Genomic DNA, 18,044 nt, shown 5'->3' on the forward strand with positions numbered 1-18,044 from the left:
CTTCCTTTCTTTACTTCCCTCCCTTTCCAGCCTGGGTTCTGTGATGCATAATTTCAGTCACTGTCTTGCGTGCCCCCTAAACTCTTGCTCCTGGTAACACTTGGTCTGACAAAAATCTTTCTTTTATTCTGCATTTTAACTGTCACTGCACCCAAGCAACTAAGCGCTTATGAGGAAACCACAAAGAAAAATGATACCACTGTAAGTTTACATTCATGACCTTCAACTGGTCTCTCAGTATTACTTGGAAATTTTACAATGATTTTTTTTCATGAGCCCATTCTTTAGAACACTGTTTTAAAGTGTCCATTTTCCTTAAACATCTATTCATCTCTTTACCCCCAACTTCTTGGATCACTTTGCCTCCTGCTTTATAAAGGAAGTAAAACCCGTCTAATGGGAGCTCCTCTGGTTTCTCACATTAAATTACAAACCCGCTTTCTTGCACCCATCTTCTGTGTCTTCCCTCCTATTACATCGGTGGGATTCCCCTCCTCTTATGAAAGCCCCATCCCTCTGTATGCTCTGGATCCCATTTCTTCCCTCCTCAGGGACTGTTTTCCATTTCCGCTTTTTTTGATATTTCCAACCTCTTACGTATTAGATCCGCATCCAGTTAATCACCACATCCTAGCCGTTTTACCTTCTAAATGTTTTTTGAACCTGTTTAATTTTCTTAACTCCCCTGTCATCTTCTGATCCATGCCACTCTCACGACTTACCTGAACAAGCGTAACGTCTGTTCTTACCCCTTCACATTCATCCTCTGTAGAGTAACCAGAGTGATGTTAAAATCCATCTTATCAGACATATAGCCAGGTACGTCTGGGGACAGGGTATATACCTTCTCCATGTATCATCCCTTCTCATTGTCACAGGGCCTTCTTTAACTTCATCACGACAAATCTGTTGAATCTACCTTCAAATTGTTGAAATGGTTAATCGTTAATATTTAACTAAGTGCTCCTAGGATTTAAATGCCTCCCTTTCTCCCCAGCTACTCTTCTGCATCTGATCATATCACTTTTCTGCTTAAAACCCCTGTTTAGCTTCCTTCTCCCCCCAAGATAAAAACTAAAAATCTTTCCTAACAACTCATAAAGCCCTTCACCATCTGTCTCCTGCCAACCCCTCCAGCTTCATCTCATACCACCTTGCTTCTCATTCACTATGCTTTAGCCACCCGAGCTTTCTTTGTGTTTCTCAAATGTGACAGCCCTCTTTCTGCATATACTCTCTCACCTCCACCCACACTCATTTTGCCTTCCTAGTTTTTATGTATTTCCCTGTCTCAGCCTAAATCATCTTTGTGGTGGTGGTATAGTGAGTGCTTAAAAACCTTTATAGTCATATTGACCTGGTTCAAATCCAGCTCTGCTATTTCTCTGAGCTTTAGTTTCCATATCTATAAAATGGGGATATATTTACTTCATAGGGTTGTTGAAAGGCTTAAATAAGATAATTTATATAAAGTTTTTATCACAACATCTGTAATATAGTAGACAAATGCTCATATTTTTATAAATCTCACTCTGCCCTTAAGGGTCAAATTCTTTTTTTTAATTGAGGTATAATTGACATGACATATTAGTTTCAGGTGTACAACATAACTCAATATATGTATATATTGTAAAATGATCACATAACTCTAACGTCATCACTATACATAGTTACAAATGGGTTAAATTCTTAAGGTTGACTTTGTCATTCTGCTATTAAGTAATGCAGATAAGAAGGAGTCCTATTCAGGATAACTTTTTGTCTATACTGTTCCTTCTCTGTGACACACCCCCTAACACCCTCTCAGTTTTTAACAGGAGCAGTAGTAACACAGATTTAGGTTTGATCATCATTTTTGACCATGGCTATTATTTTGAAATGTAGGCAACACCCAGGACACCTACTGTGTGAAAGAACTCGAGCAGACATTCCTGTTGAAGGCCCTGCGGGCATAGATGAAGACGATCCTGTTAATTCTGACTACAGCATGAAACTGACCAAGTTTTCCTTCCAAGTAGACAGGTACAGAAACCGTCTTTCTGGGTTTATTTTGTCGTTTCCCTTTTTGTCTTGCTTACTCCATACCTTTTCACTAAAAATCTTCACAGAGGTGGACACTTTTTTTTTTAAGTACAGCTTGTTCCTGGTTTAGTATTTCACTTAGTTCCTTTCACTTGTAACAGGTGTGAGCTCTACCCTATCTTCCAGGTCTTGGAAAGCCCAGCTATCATCACTGAATGAAGCAATAAAGAACTCCAAATGGGAGGTTTCCCATTGTGCTCCATGGTTCCAGGATATTTTGCACTTGGAGTCCCTTGAATCCAATAACCACAGTACAAGTGTGCCATCCTGGGCCTTCACTCCACAGGACATAATGCGCAGTCAGTATAATTTGTCACAGAAAGATCATGCCAAGACCAGTGATCCAGGAAGAGCATGGAAAATAATGCACATCAGTGAACAGGAAGAACCCATCGATCTTAGATGTGTGTCTGCGACAGGATTCACTGCACTGTTTACTTGGACAGTGGAAAGGATGGGCTGCACCGTTGTCCTCTGGGATTTAGAAACCCAGGGCATACAATGCTTTTCCCTTGGCCAAAAGTGTATTCCTGTAGACAGTAGTGGAGACCAGCAACTGTGCCTTATTTTGACAGGTGAGAATGTCTTGTATTGGGTTGAAGTCCATTGCTGGGAAGTGTGTATTTTACTTCTGCTGCCCTGGTTGTATTAGTGCCTATTCTGTCCTCTAAGTGATAATCTTTCGTAGATGACCTTTGGTGTTACTAGTGGTAATGTTTTCTCATAATTTCTGCTCAGCTAAATGCTAAGATACTAAGTAAGAGAAAGTTTAGGAGTAATAAAGGTTGGTTTTAACCCGGGACATCTTTACTTTGGTCTGTACAAGCAAAGGTTGCAAGCTGGTTGCTTGTGGGCCACGTATGAACTGCACGTTTATTTTGTTTGACTTGTACTATTATTTATGCTTTTAAATAAGATTTTATTTATTATAAACATAAAATTAGAGGATTTCACACAAAATCTGGATTTCCAGCTATTACTGAGAAATTATAAGATCTGGCAATACTGGACCTGCAGAGTAATTTATGAGTTGGAGCTGAATTTCAGTTCTGTTAGGTGAGCCATTTTCTTTCTGGTTAGGTTTCTCTTGCACGTCTGTCACCGCCTGCTTGGTCCCTGTAGGCATTTGGGTTTGATAGTTTTAGATACACATTCATTCAGCATTTATGCCATAACCTCCTACAAAACTACTGAATGTTGTGATAGAACCATGTGTATCTTCAGTACCCTAGTTTTGGTAATCATGTATTTCTGTGTGTCAGGAGCGTGCTGTTAATTTTTTTATTTTAGTAAATCAGAAATGTGACATCTCTGTAAATAAAGTTTCCAAGATATTGTGCAAGATACTACAAAGTAGAAAAGTGAAATTTAGTGCTACTTCATAGAATGCATTCTTAGGAGAATTTGCTTTAATGATCAATGTTTAAAATATAGAACTCTTCTTTAAAGACATTGAAAAATCATGATGAATTAAGGTCATAATAGTACCTGGTGTCCAATAAATATGTTTGTAATTATAGTGCTGAGGTATTGGGTAATTAGAAATTCCTGCCATAATCCTGAAACTTTAGTCCTACTAATTTATTAAAGCTAACTTTTATTTTTCCTGTAGAAAATGGACTCTCTCTGATTTTGTTTGGTTTGACTCAAGAGGAGTTTTTAAATAGACTAATGATCCATGGAAGTGCCAGCACTGTGGACTTGCTTTGCCATCTCAATGGTTGGGGGAGGTGCTCAATCCCCATACATGCACTAGAGGTAACAGAATTAAATGTCTGTAGAATGTTGCTTATTTTCTGTCATATACTCTTATTTGAAGAATGAGAGAAGTGGTTTTAAGCTAGCAGCAAAAAGAACTATAGCCTTTACCCTTCCATTTGCTTAGTTCTGGGTATTTTATTACCCTAACTCTGCTTAGCAGTTTACCCTTTTTGGCTTTAAAAAATATAAGATTGTGATATATACTATTTAAGGAAGAAAAAGTTATAAGAAATGAAGGCAAGAATAAGCGGAAATGAAGTAGGAGCAAGTTATGGAATGCTTGAACAGGAGTGATGTTTTATTCCTACCTTATAGTCCCTACTCTTCTATAGAACAATCCAGCTGTAGCAGCATCAGCACCTGAATTTATATGGCATTTTCCAGTTCACAAACAGTCCTTTATATGTATTATCTAATTTTGTCCTAAAATATGAGATGACGTTGGGTAGTTTTTATTCATTTCATTTTACAGATGAGAAAACTTAGGCTCTTTATGGTTGAGTGAGTGGCCCACAGCCATACTAAGAAGACTGGAGCTAAAATCAAAGTTAGGCACTTTCTGCTATATACACAGCCACTGGAAGTTAATAATGGTCAAAAACTGGAAGTTAATAATGTTATGTGCCAGTTTTTTTAATGACCGCTTTATTGAAATAAAATTCACCCATCTAGAGTGTACATTTCAGTAATTTTTAGTATAGTCAGAGTTACACAACAATCACTGTCTAATTCCCGAACATTTTCATCACCCTGAGAAGAAACTCTGTACCTATTAGCAGTCACTTCCTATTCCTTGAGGCCCCTAAGTGCCAAACACTAATCTACTTCTGTGTCTGGATTTGCCTATTCGGGGCATTACATATAAATGGAATTTTTAAATACGTGGTTTTTTGTGACTAGATTCTTTCACTTAGCATGTTTTCAAGGTTCATGTTGTAGCACGTGTCAGTACTTCATTCCTTTTTTGGGGCTGAATAGTATTCCACTATAATATACCACATTTTGTTTTCCCATTTATCAGTTGATGGATATTTGGGTTATGTCCACTTTTTGGCTGTTGTGAATAATCCTGCTGTGAACACTGTTGTACACGTTTTTGTATCACCATATGTTTTCATTTCTCTTGGGTATCCAGCTAGCAGTAGGATTACTGAGGCAGTTAACTTTTTGAAGAACCACCAAACTGTTTTCCACGTGGCTGTGCTAATTTCCATTCCCACCAGCAGTATATGAGGGTTCCAACAGCTCCACATCCTCAGCTCTTGCTTTTGTCCACCATTTTTATTATAGCCGTTCTAGTGGTTGTGAAGTCAAAGTGAAACAGTATCTTATTTCCTGATGGCTAATGATATTGAACATGTTTTCATGTGCTTATTGGTCATTTGTATATTCTTCGGAAATAGGTCTGTTTAGATCATTTGTCCATTTTTTAATTGCTATTTTTCTTTATTGTTGAGTTCTAAGAGTCCTTTATATGTTCCAGATACTAGACCTTTATGAGCTATATGATTTGCAGATATTTTCTACCCGTTCTGTGGATTGTCTTTTCATCTTTTCAGTGGTGTTTGAAACAAAGTTTTTAATTTTGATGAAGTCAATTCACTTTTTTTTTTTTAAGTCATTTGTTTTTTTGGTGTCATATCTAAGAAATCATGGCTTATTCTGAGGTCATGAGGTTTTACTCTTATAAGAGTTCTATAGTTTTAGCTCTTACATTTAGTTCTCTGATGCATTTCAATTAATTTTTGTATATGGAATGAAGAAGGGATCCGACTTCATTCTTTTGCATGTGGATATTCAGTTGTTCCAGCACCAAATGTTGAAAAACTTACTTTTATATACTACAAAATATCATTGTCGAAAATTTGAGTAATAGGGAAAAAAAGAAAATTTGTCACCTATAAATCTGTTATCCAGAAGTAATCATATTTACTATAGCAGGGTTATTTTCTTCTACTTGTTTTTTCCTAAATATTGATGTTAATAATCAGGTTTTATCTCATTAATCTTATGACCCTATAGGTAAATACAGTTATTATCCCCTTTTTATAGATGAGGGAACATAGAGGTTAGGAAATCTAATTCAGATATACATGGACAGTAGGTGGTAGCCCCAGGCAGTGTGATTGCAGAGCCTCTGCCCTTACACAATGTGTGTGCATATGTGTGAGTTTAATTAGAATTGCCTGGTACGTACAGCGTTGTTTTTGCCTTAGTCTCCCCCGCACATACAAATGAGTGAATATGTATTATTTAAGTGATTAACAACAACCATAATAAAACAAATACTACTTTTTTGTATCTTATTCTTTTTTAGTTGATATTTAATATTTTATATTAGTTTCAGGTGTACAGCATAGTGGTTAGACATTTATATAATTTATGAAGTGATCCCCCCAATTAATACCCACCTGGCACTATACATAGTTATAATATTATTGACTATGTTCCCTATGGTGTACTTTACATCCCTGTGACTATTTTGTAACTACCAGTTTGTACTTCTTAATCCCTTCACCTTTTCCACGCAGCCGCCTAACCCCCTCCCATCTGGTAACCATCAGTTCTCTGTATCTATAAGTCTGTTTCTATAAAACAAATATTCTTGTACCTACCATCCAGGCAAGAACTAGATTATCAGCAATGTTTTTGAATGTGCACCCCTCCCCATCCTGTTCCCTTACCTTGCCCAGCCTCAGAGTTAACTGCCATTCTGAAAATTTTAATCATTCCCTTGCTTTTCTTTATCTTACTCCATGTAAATGGATCCCCAAATAATGCTATTTAGTTTTAGCTATTGTTGAATTTTGTGTAAAATAGAATCACTATATTCTTTTGGGACTTGCCTTTTTTTTTTTCATTCAACATGATTTTTTTCGGGATTCATCTATGTTCATTCAGTTTCACCCTTGTATGGCATCTTATTATATGAATATGTCTTTTTTATCCAACATAAGCTTATTTCCAGTTGTTTGCGGTTACAAACAATGCTTCTATGGAGTTTCTTACATATCTACTGTAGCCCCTGTGCCAGAGTTTCTCTGTGGTGGTAGTGGTACTGGCGCAGGGGTCCTTGCCCCTCTCAGGAGAGAAATCAAGAGAGTGGGCGAAACAATTTCACAGAGAGAAAGGTTTATTAAAGTGAAAGCTTGATGCACCAAGGGAACACACTGCGAAAGAGAATTGATGTGGCTCTCCAAGGCTTACAGGCACAGCAGTTTTATGGGCTCTTGGAGTTAGGGACCACCCCTTCCCCTTTCCCTCTGCAAAGTATGTTGAGGCAGCTGTACCTATATCCTAGTTCGTGCATTGTGTGTCTTACTAGCATTTTAAATCTTCACCTAGGTGAGTGTTTTTTACAATGAGGAAAAGTTAACTGTAGGACAGCTCTTTAATGTGCGTGCACAACTTTAGAAACTTTCCTTGGGCCCACTTGTCTCTTTTGTAATTATGGTTCTGTCTGCTCATTGTTTGTTGGCCCAGGGATGTGGCTCAAGATTGTTCTTCCCAGCTGCGGGTTTTAGTGACTACATGACCACCCGGCATGACCACCTACTACAGTAGTACAATTGCTGGGTCATAGGCTATGTGCATCTTTAACTTTACTAGATAATACTGTAGTTTTCCAAAGTTGTTTTATCAGTATATGCTCTCACCAGCAGTGTATGTGAGTTCTCATTGTTGTATGTCTTTGCCAATGCTTGGCATATCCAGAATTTAAAAATTTTTGCCAATCTGATGGTATGATGGGCTTTAATTTGCGTTTCCCTGATTAAGGTTGAATATATATATATATATATATATATATATATATATATATATATTGTCCGTATATGTGACATTTAGATTTCTGTGGTAAAGTGATTGCTTAAGACTTGCCTATTTTTCTCTTGGTGTGTTTGTCTTTTTCTTAGTGTTTTATAAGGTTTGATATATTCTAGATACCAATCCTTATAACAAAGGATTTTCTCACTTATAAATCTGTTTGTGATGAATATATTCCAATCTTTGGCTTTTTATTTTCTTCATGGGGCCTCTAATTTTAATATAGTTCTAAATTATAACATAGTTTCATCTTTTCCTTTGTAGCTTGTGACTTCTATCCTGAAGTCATAAAGATATTTTTATATTTTTTCCTAAGTTTTAAAATTTACGTTCATGTTTAAATCCTTTCCCTTTGGAACTTATATTTATGCATGGTGTGAGGTAGGGACCTATACCCCCACCCCCATATTGATTACCATTTGTCTCAGCACCATTTTTTTTCAAAAGTCCTTTTACTACTTATCTGAAATGTCTTGTCAAGTTTCCACATATACATGAGTTTGTTTCTGGGCTCTATTCTGTTCCATTGGTCTTTGTCTATCCCTGGGGCAATTCCATCCTGTCTTAATTATAACTCCTTCATTTTATTATTCTTCAGGATGTTTTTGTTATTCTCTTTCTCTCAACCCTCTTCCATATTTTAGGATCAGCTTATCAAGTTACATGAAAAGTTGTTAGGATTTTTATTAGAATTTCATTAAATCTATATATAAAGTTGGAAAGAATTGACATCTTTAGGATATTTAATCATCCAATCCACAAATATAATTTTTCTCCCCATTTTTTTAGGTCTTTATTAATGTCGTTCAGTAACACATTACAATTTTTACATTAAGAGCTTGATACCTGTTAGCTTTATTTTTGGTGTGTGTATATTTATATTGAAATACTATGTATATTTAAATATATGTGCATATATATTTATATTTAAGTACTGTATGTTAAAATAGTATATTTTATATGTTTAAATACTGTACATAGCTATTATAAATGGTATATTTTTAATTTACATTTTGTTAGTATACAGAAATACAGTTAACTTTTATATATTGATTTTTGTATCTAGCAAATTTGCTAAATTCTCTTATTAATTCTAATAACTTACCTGTTAGATTTAATTGAAGTTTTCTGTATAGTTAACTACATTTAACATCAAAATAATACAATTTGGTTTCTTCTCTTCAAATCTTTTTTACTTTTTTTCCTTGCCTTATTTTGCTGCTGGAAACTTTATTATAATAGACCCAGAAGTTATAGTGGGCATCCTTATCTGACTCCTGATTTTAAAAAAGAATACTTGTAATATCTCATTATTCAGTTGTGTGTGTGTATTAAGAAAACGTTTATAAGATTCAATTCCCTTTTTTCCCAGCTATGAGTTTTTATCCTGAATGGTTATTGAATTTTATTGACTGCTTATTCAGACTCTATTGAGATAATTATATGAATCATCTCCTTATGTCTATTACTGTAATCAACCACATTAATCAATTTTATTTTATGATGAAATACAACATATTAAAAAGTATATATAGAATATATGTACAGTTTAACAAATAATTACAAAGTAAAAATTCTTGTAACCATCACCTAGGTCAAGAAATAAAACATTACTAGCACTCCAGAAGCTCCTAACCCTTTACTAGCTTGGATATTAAATACTCAGTTTATGTTCTTTTAGAGAATATCCTAGGACATATAATGTACTTATTTAAATTATTAATTCCAAAGTTAACAACTTTACCCTTCTGGATAATAGAAAGCCATTAAATGCTTTAACTTTATGTACTCTTTCCCTATTTGTGTTATTGTGTTTTTTAAACCACGTTAAACATCATTATTATGTATTTAGGTTTCTTTCTTTTTACATAGACATTACATATTTTCTTTTCTCTTCATTTCTCCTCACATTTAGGCGCCTTCCCTCTGCCTGAACTGTATCCTGTAAAATCTTCTTAGTGAGGAACTGAGTGCTGGTGAACATTCAGTTTTTACTTAATGATGTCTATTTTGCTGTCATTTTTGAAACATTTTTGATGAGTATGGAATTCTAGGTAGGCAGTTGTTTTCTTTCAGCACAGTCATGATCACTTTCTACTACCGTGTTTCCCTGAAAATGAGACCTAGCCAGACCATCAACTCTAATGCGTTTTTTGGAGCAAAAATTAATATAAGACCCGGTCTTATTTTACTATAAGATCGGGTCTTATATAATATAAAATAAGACCGGGTCTTATGTTAATTTTTGCTCCAAAAGACGCATTAGGGCTGATGGTCTGGCTAGGTCTTATTTGGGGAAACACGGTCTTCTGGATTCCATTGTCATTGAGAAATCAGCTGTTGTTCTTTTGAGGGTAGTCTTTTTTTTTTCCTCCCTTCAGGCTGCTTTTGTGAACTTTTTGTTCTTAGTGTTCTACAGTTTCACTGTGATTTTATGTCTCACTAATGAGTCATGGTCCTCAGTTGGGAATATATTGGACTATATGATACTCTTTAAAATTTGTTGAGACTTAGTTTCTAGCCTAGTAAGTACTCAGTTTTTGTAAATATTCCATGTACTTGAAAATTAAATGTCTGCTTTCCAGTTGATACTTCAATCAGAAGTAGACTTTCCATACTCTCCTTTATTTCTCTTAACCTCTATGAGTCTGTTACTTTGTGGATAATTTTTTCATTTCTTCCAGCTCACTAATTCTGTTTTCAGATATGTCTAATCTATTACATACATCCATTGAGTATATAATTTCAATTTTTATAATTTTTATTTTTAGAATTACTATTTGGTCATTGTTTTTAAATGTGCTATTTTGAAATTTTTCAAATTTACAGAAAAATTGCAAAAAATAATAAAGTGAACATCCATTTATCCTTCACCTACATTCACCAACTGTTAACGTTTTTGCTATTAGATTGGTGCAAAAGTAATTGCGGCTTTTGCAATTATTTTTAACTTTTGAAACCGCAATTACTTTTGCACCAACCTAATATATTTGTTTTAATTGTGTGTTTATACTTAATTTTTGCCGAACCATTTGAAAGTTGCAAACTTTATAATTCTTCACTCCAAGTACTTTAGCATACTTGTGTATCTCCTAAGAACAAGAATAGTCTTTTGTTTAATCATATGTAACTGAGTTTTTCCTTCTACCACCCAGAGCAAAGACATAGTTTGTTGATGTTCTTCCTGTAGGGGCAGTGATTTTTCTACTTCAGCTTTTTTCAGAGTGTCACTCTTCATGGACCCTAGGTTTATTCTCTTTCCTTCCTCCATACATAACTTCCCCCAGTACCTCTCACCTCAACCTACCTAGTCTGTAACACCCAGGACTTTGGCCCATTGGTTCTCACAGTGTTGTCCCCAGAGCAGCAGCATCACCATCACCTGGGAATTTATTAGAAATGCAGATTATCAAGCCCCATGCCAGACCTACAAAATCAGAAACTCTGCGGGCAGCGCTCAGTAATCCACATTTTAACAAGCTCTTTATGTGAGTTTTACTCGCTATGCTTTAGACCAGTAGTAGCATACTTTTTCTATAAAGGCCGGAAAATAAATATTTCAGGCCTTGCAGGCCATGTGGTTTCTGTTGCAAATAATCAGTTGTGCTTTTGTAGCCACTGACAGTAATGAAGTGCATGGCTGTAGCTGTGTTCCCTTAAAACTTCATTTACAAAAACAGGCAATGGCTGGATTTTATTGGTGGACTTTAGTTTTCCAACCCCTGCATTAATCAGTCAGAGATCTGCAGATGCCTTCAGGCAGCAGTTGGCTTTAGAGCTCACTTTTCTGGATTTTTCTCCTTGTTTTTAATCCCCTGAGAATGTTTCTCTTTCTTGTTCAACTGAGCGTGCGCACACACTCACATCCTCATGTATTTTTTTGAATTGAGATGTCTGGTCAGAAATGGGAGTCTGTTTTTAGCCTGCTCTTGTTAATGCTATATCATACTGCTTTAACATTTTAATTCAAATAGGCTATAACTTACTTGTAAGGGTGATCCACAAGTACCTAGCTTTGAATGGTTTTGGAATTAACAGTAGAGCTGGAAGGGTTTTTCTACTCGAACTTCTTGTTTCTACTGAAGCAGAAACTGATGTTCGGAAAGGTTACAGAGACTTGCCCCAGATGACATAATTAGTCATTTTCAGAATCCTCACAAGAACCCAGGTACTCCTGCAAGATAAACATAGCTTGTGTCTCCTCCAGCCTCAGTACATTAAGTTCTGAAGTTTTTAAAAACTGTATCCTAATTGTTTTCTATTGTAATTGTTTTCGGATTTTCTCTGATTTCAGGCTGGGATAGAAAATCGTCAGCTGGACACAGTAGATTTCTTTTTGAAGAGCAAGGAAAATCTTTTAAATCCATCCTCAAAATCTTGTGTACCTGATCAGTTTGATCACTTTCCATCCCATTTATATTTAAGAAGTAAGTAGAATAAATATGTCTACATTTGTACTTATCATTTTATCTTTTTAATCATTCCAATTATTGTTGTGTTTTCCTATGACTTATTTACTTGCTAAAAACTCAGTCATGAGATTTCATATGCTTTGTGGAAACTTGAGAGAGTTGTGAGAATCTGTAAATGTTCTTATTCTAAGTGGGGTGTTTATTGTTCATATCCTGCCTGTATTGTGCTTCACATTTTTAGTATGCAAGGAAGAGATGATCTTTCAAATTCAAGAAATTTTTATTCAAAAGAGAATAAAATTCATTTGCAAAGTTGCCTACCCTTGCAGCTGTCTGAGATGTATAGTGACAGTGCAGCTGACTGAGTTATGGATTGGAACGTACAAGAATTTTCAGCCTGACTCTTCTGCTACACTGCCAACACTTTTCAAGATTTTGGCTTTTTTTTTTTTTTTTTAAACTTTTATCTATTTAAGTGTGTTTTTCCAGGACCCATCAGCTCCAACTCAAGTAGTTGTTTCAATCTAGTTGTGGAGGGCGCAGCTCACAGTGACACATGTGGGGATCGAACCGGCAACCTTGTTGTTAAGAGCATTGTGCTCTAACCAACTGAGGTAACCAGCTGCCGCCCCCAAGATTTTGGCTTTTTTAATAAACAGGAAAGCTAGCTTTTATTCTTGGGCCAGGTAGTCATACAGATCCTCTCCTCAGAAGCATGTGGTGATAAAATATATTTTTCCCTGTATATACAGGTTTATAATCTTACATATTTTTTATTGATGATATATTATAGATATATTAATAGTTAATAATAGATATACTTATTATTTATGGAATTACTAGACATTTGGTCCTGTCCAAAATGTTCAAGGAGACATTTGGTCAATGCCAAAAGCTCCTTGAAATTTAGTCATGTCCAAAACATCCACCGAGACATTTGGTCCATGCCGAAAGGTCCTTGAAATTTGGTCCTGTCAGAAACCTCCGTGAGCGTATTTGGTCTATGCCAAATGGTCACGCTTAGGAAATATCCCTGGGTTCAAACAGCCCGTCACATTTATTTATACTTTTGATTTATAGGATTAATACATAAAAAATCCTGTCATGTCCTGTTGGTCCAATAATTGTGTTGGGGCTGTATTGCTGATAATAACCCTTCTTGCCTTGGTAGCCTAGCTGGTCATGGTCCAAGGGGTAGATGAGTTGGTATGGACCAAATGTCTCTGTGGACGTTTTGAACAGGACCAAATGCCCTACAAGGATTTATGGTGGCACAGAATTTCATTCTGTGGGCTGTACCATAATTTACCCAACCAAACTTCTTTTAGCCATTTAGATGGATTCCAATTTTTACTATTATTTGCAGTGTGCTATAAAGGCTGTATATGTATAATTTCACATACCATGTTTCCCCAAAAATAAGACCTAGCCGGACAATCATCTCCAATGCGTCTTTTGGAGCAAAAATTACTGTAAGACCCGGTCTTATTTTACTGTAATATAAGACTGGGTCTTATATAATATAATACTGGGTCTTATATTAATTTTTGCTCCAAAAGATGCGTTAGAGCTGATTGTCCGCTAGGTCGTATTTTCGGGGAAACACGATATGTACAGTTACTTACTTGGGATAAATTTCTAGATGTGGAATTTCTAAGTCAAAGAGATAACACAGTTTAAATTCTTAATACTTTGATAAATTGTCCTTCAGAACAGTTTTACCAATTTGTACTCTAGTTACATGAAGAAAATGACAACCTACCTTTTCCATTGATGTGGTAGTCTCACTGAGAATGTAGAGGAAACATTATCTTTTTCAAAAACATTCTCTTTTGAGTGCAGAGTTTGGTCTTCTCCCTCTTGAATTGCTAATCCTTTTTATGCTCCAATTTTTTTTGTTTTAATCTGCTCAGACTTGTTAAAAAAGGCCTAGTTTGTGGTGATGAGTGGGGCTCCATCAGTGATTATATAGTCATTACTCCTCCTGTGGTCTGTGATTTCTAGTCACTTCATTCTCACCTGAAGGGCAGGGGAATGAGTCTGGAAATCAGAAATGTGGGAATAGCTTTACCTGCTCTCCCAGGGTAAAACCCACATTTTCCATCATCCTCACTCACACAGATACAGTTCTAGAGTTTATGCTGAGATAAACAGGAATCACTTCATTAGGGCCTGCAGGTGGCAAGTAGAGGATTCAAGGGCCCACACCCCTTGCCTTCACCCGCACGTTTGAGAGAATGGTTTTGGAATCAGACAGGCGTTCAAGTTCAAATTTTGGCTCTGCCACTTACTTTCCAAAGTAGCTTGGGCAAGTTATTTATCCTTTCTCTGAACCTGTTTACTCATCTGTAGAAAGGGGGCTATATCACCTACCTTTCAGGTTGTTGAATAAATGAGATAGCATTTATAAAACACCAAATACAATACTTAAGATACAGTAGGTGGTCAGCAAAATGATAGTTAACTAGTAATACCAGTAAATAATGACTGGTAGTAAGTAGAATCACTAAAGTTTGCAGATAATAAGACTTCATAAAAATTTTGTGAGTTTTTTGAGAATAAGACATTGGTCCTTGTTTTATGTTTTAAAATATTGCAGCACGGTATTTTTGGATATGTTCATTTTATTGGGAGTATCCTAGTGTTCTTCATGTTAATTTCCTTGGTTCTTTCTCAGATGTGGAAGAACTGACACCAGCATTGGATTTACTTTGCTCAGCAATTAGAGAAAGTGATTCTGAAACCCAAAGCAAAAACTTCTCAGAACAATTGCTTAGTCTTACACTGTCCTTCCTTAACAAACAAATAAAGGAGCTTTTTGTTCACAATGAAGGTAAGAAGAGCAGCAAAGAAGGGTGCAGTTGTCCTATTCATGTGTCAGGACAGAGATATAAGTGGTCCTATTTCATGACAGAGCATAAGCTGATTGAAGTGCCATTTGCTAACGTTGGGTAAAATCAGTGTGTAATTATGTGAGTGAAATGGGTTCTAATTCTGGGAAAGTTGGCAGATAGGATGAATCATTATGAAAAAGGGGTATATTAAATCCTAGAGCTACCTGTAAATAGGAAAAAGCTCAGATTTTTTGGTCTGAAATTTTGAAAACACTGAGTTTGAATTTTGACATTTTCTAGAATTCTTTATAACAGCTCATGATGTATTCTCTTTCTACACATGCACACACACACATATTTATACATATATGAAATTGGTACATTGGTGTTTTTCATAGAGCTAGATGGACATCTACAGAAAGGAGTGAGCATTTTGACCAGCTACATTAATGAACTTCGAACCTTCATGATAAAGTTTCCTTGGAAGCTAACAGATGCTGTAGATAAATATGATGTAAATGAAAATGTCCCAAAGGTAAAGGACAGCACTATATGGGAGAAACTCAGCGTTGAGGTAAATATGAGTAATTATCCATTCTTTTATTTACCAGATTCAGAGGATCTAAGAAAACAATAAGAAAAAGAATTTAGACTCTGTATACCTGTGATTCAGAACCTTTGTCAAGGGTTTTAGGTTTTATCGATTTGGGAATCTCTGGACATGACTTCAAATTTATGTCTACAAGCTTGTTTATTTAATTCAGAACACAGACAGGCTCATTTTAATGCTACATCTGCCCACTTGGATCTAGTGACAAACACCATCCCCAAACCTATGTGAAGTGTCATTCCCTTAGTAATCCTCCCTCAGTGGCTAGGGCTGGGCACTTTGGACTTAGGCATTCTGTCATCTTTGAATAAATCAATTTGCTGCTGGTGATTTGATCTTAGGAAACTTTTATTGTATGACATTACTACTTGGAAGAATACTCGATTTGAGTCCTATCTCAGATTCTGGTTAAGACTTTGCCAGTTAAATTTTCTGTACTCATCTTCTTGCCTTTCTTTTTATAGCAGACGTTAATTCAACCAAACTGCTAGATTAGGGATTGGAAGAATCTCTCCACACACATGGAGAGTATTGGCATTGGAAAGACAAAGGCCAAAATAGCTTAGCCCAGGTGATCACAATCAATAGAGAGGGAAAGTGATGAGGTTGAGAGGTTACCAGGTCCACAAGACTGCTGTTCTTGGGGTGGAGACACAGGGAGAAGTACCTGGTATGACTGCATTCTCTATCTCTTATTCATTCTCTGGCCAAAAATTACTTGACTTTCCTTCTACCTTTTTTTGGTTTCTCTTTACAGTTTTCTTTGCAGGTTTCATCTCCTACTTTTCCCCTTTTAATGTCCTTCAAGGCTCCATCCATGGTCTTCTGCTCCTTTTACTCAAAATCACTGATTTTTAGTTTTGGGGGAGGTTACAGTCCACTTTGATGAAAGCTGTGGACTCTGTCTCCAAAAACTTGCATGTTGATGTGTGTGTGTGTGTACATATTCGCACAATTTTGCCGTGGCTTAATGGGGTTTACAGACCTCTCTAAAGCCCCAGGTGAAGAATGCCTCCTTTCTGTTCTCTCTTGGGTTTAGGTCTTCAGTTTGTGCTTGATTTCTTCTTACTTGGATGATTGCAGTAACCTAATGCCTCACTCTCTTGAGCTAGAATCCCTTTCAATCCATTCTCCACAATGCTGCCTGAATATTCTTCCTAAAATAGGTATATCTGATTATATCACTTGCTTGCTTTTGAGATCCTTCAGTGGCTCCACGTAAGTTTCAGGATAAAATCTATCACACACAATGCCCTTCATGATGGAACCTCTGCTTTTCTTTCAAGTCTCATATGATACTCTCCCCAGCTTTTCCTTCAGTTATATTGACTAATTTGGAGTTCCCTGAAGACTTGATGCTGTTTCTTGCCTTTATGCCTCTGCAAATACTATTCCCTCTTTTTAAAACGCTTGTCCTCTTTTCTTAATATATGTATGTATGTAACACTTCAAAACTTACCTCATTAGTCATCTCGACTAGAAAGCCTTTTCTTTTTTCGTCAGCCCTCTTATTTAGGTGCTATTCTTCTCCACCCTCCTTTCTAGCACCTGGGGATACCTGTATCTTCTCCCTTATACAGGTCTATAATCAGCACTTTATTTGTGGGTCTTCCACTAGTTTAAAAGCTCCTGGAAAGCAGGGTCTGTGTTTCAGTCCACTTCATATCCCCTGTGCAAAGCCCCAAATTTAGTAGTAGATTTCCAGTAAAGGTCCTGTAGTAAGTGCTCAATAAATGTGTAAGTCACATATTGACAATCATAATAAGGAAATAAAAAGGAACTTTTCCCCCTTTTCCCAGGAAGTTATTGCCGATGCCATATTAAACAACAAAATACCGGAGGCGCAGACTTTCTTTAGGATTAATAGTCATTCTGCTCAAAGACTTGAGGAGTTGATTAGAATAGGCCTAGATTTGGTCTTTGACAATTTGAAAAAGAACAATGTAAAAGAAGCCTCTGAACTTTTAAAGAATATGGTGAGTAACATTATCTGTTTGTCTGATCTTAAAGTCCCCAAAGTAAGAGAAGATCTCTAGGTACTTAATACAATTTCTGATTGATATAATAATTGATTTGTATTCATAGTTGTATCACAAACTAAGAAACCTGTGTAGCTTTTACTAGGAAATAATGACAATAACACTAAGAAATGTTTTTCAGTGCTGAGAAAGTTCTTGAAGAGATTTTTGATTGGAGTTTCCATCAGGAGACAGTGTTTCTCATAGAAAGCTTCACACATGACCCAGCATGCACAGGACCTTATTTTGTTGGGGGACATTCTGTATTGTTCATGTGACCCCTGATACCTCCTTTTACCTTTGCTTCGTGCTCCATGGTTTTACTTAACTTGAGAAGGGGAAGTCCTAGAGGTAGGGCTCCTGCACTAAGCTAATCTCTGGCTCTAAACTTCATGGCTGAGGTCTTGCCCTTAATAACTTTCTGGAAGTGCAGAGTGAAACTATTTAAGTGTTGTTATTTGCATTGACTTTTGTTTTCAAATGAATCATCATAGTTGATACC

The 18,044-nt window shown here is 36.2% G+C and overlaps 1 protein-coding gene across 2 annotated transcripts in view; it reads left to right on the forward strand.

Annotated features, from left to right (window-relative positions):
- The window catches only part of SPG11 (SPG11 vesicle trafficking associated, spatacsin), a 75,210-nt gene that overhangs the window by 8,838 nt on the left and 48,328 nt on the right, over positions 1-18,044 (forward strand). For both annotated transcript variants that reach the window (XR_004423231.1, XM_033108529.1), the window contains exons 5-11: positions 1,885-2,022; positions 2,209-2,657; positions 3,695-3,840; positions 11,963-12,095; positions 14,758-14,913; positions 15,313-15,488; positions 17,324-17,500. Coding sequence is in view for 1 of the 2 variants with exons in the window: in XM_033108529.1 (XP_032964420.1) it covers positions 1,885-2,022; positions 2,209-2,657; positions 3,695-3,840; positions 11,963-12,095; positions 14,758-14,913; positions 15,313-15,488; positions 17,324-17,500 (1,375 nt within the window). In the remaining variant the exon portion in view is untranslated. The remainder of the gene's footprint in view (positions 1-1,884; positions 2,023-2,208; positions 2,658-3,694; positions 3,841-11,962; positions 12,096-14,757; positions 14,914-15,312; positions 15,489-17,323; positions 17,501-18,044) is intronic.

Source organism: Rhinolophus ferrumequinum, chromosome 6, assembly GCF_004115265.2.
Source record: "Rhinolophus ferrumequinum isolate MPI-CBG mRhiFer1 chromosome 6, mRhiFer1_v1.p, whole genome shotgun sequence".
NCBI classification, from domain to species: domain Eukaryota; kingdom Metazoa; phylum Chordata; class Mammalia; order Chiroptera; family Rhinolophidae; genus Rhinolophus; species Rhinolophus ferrumequinum.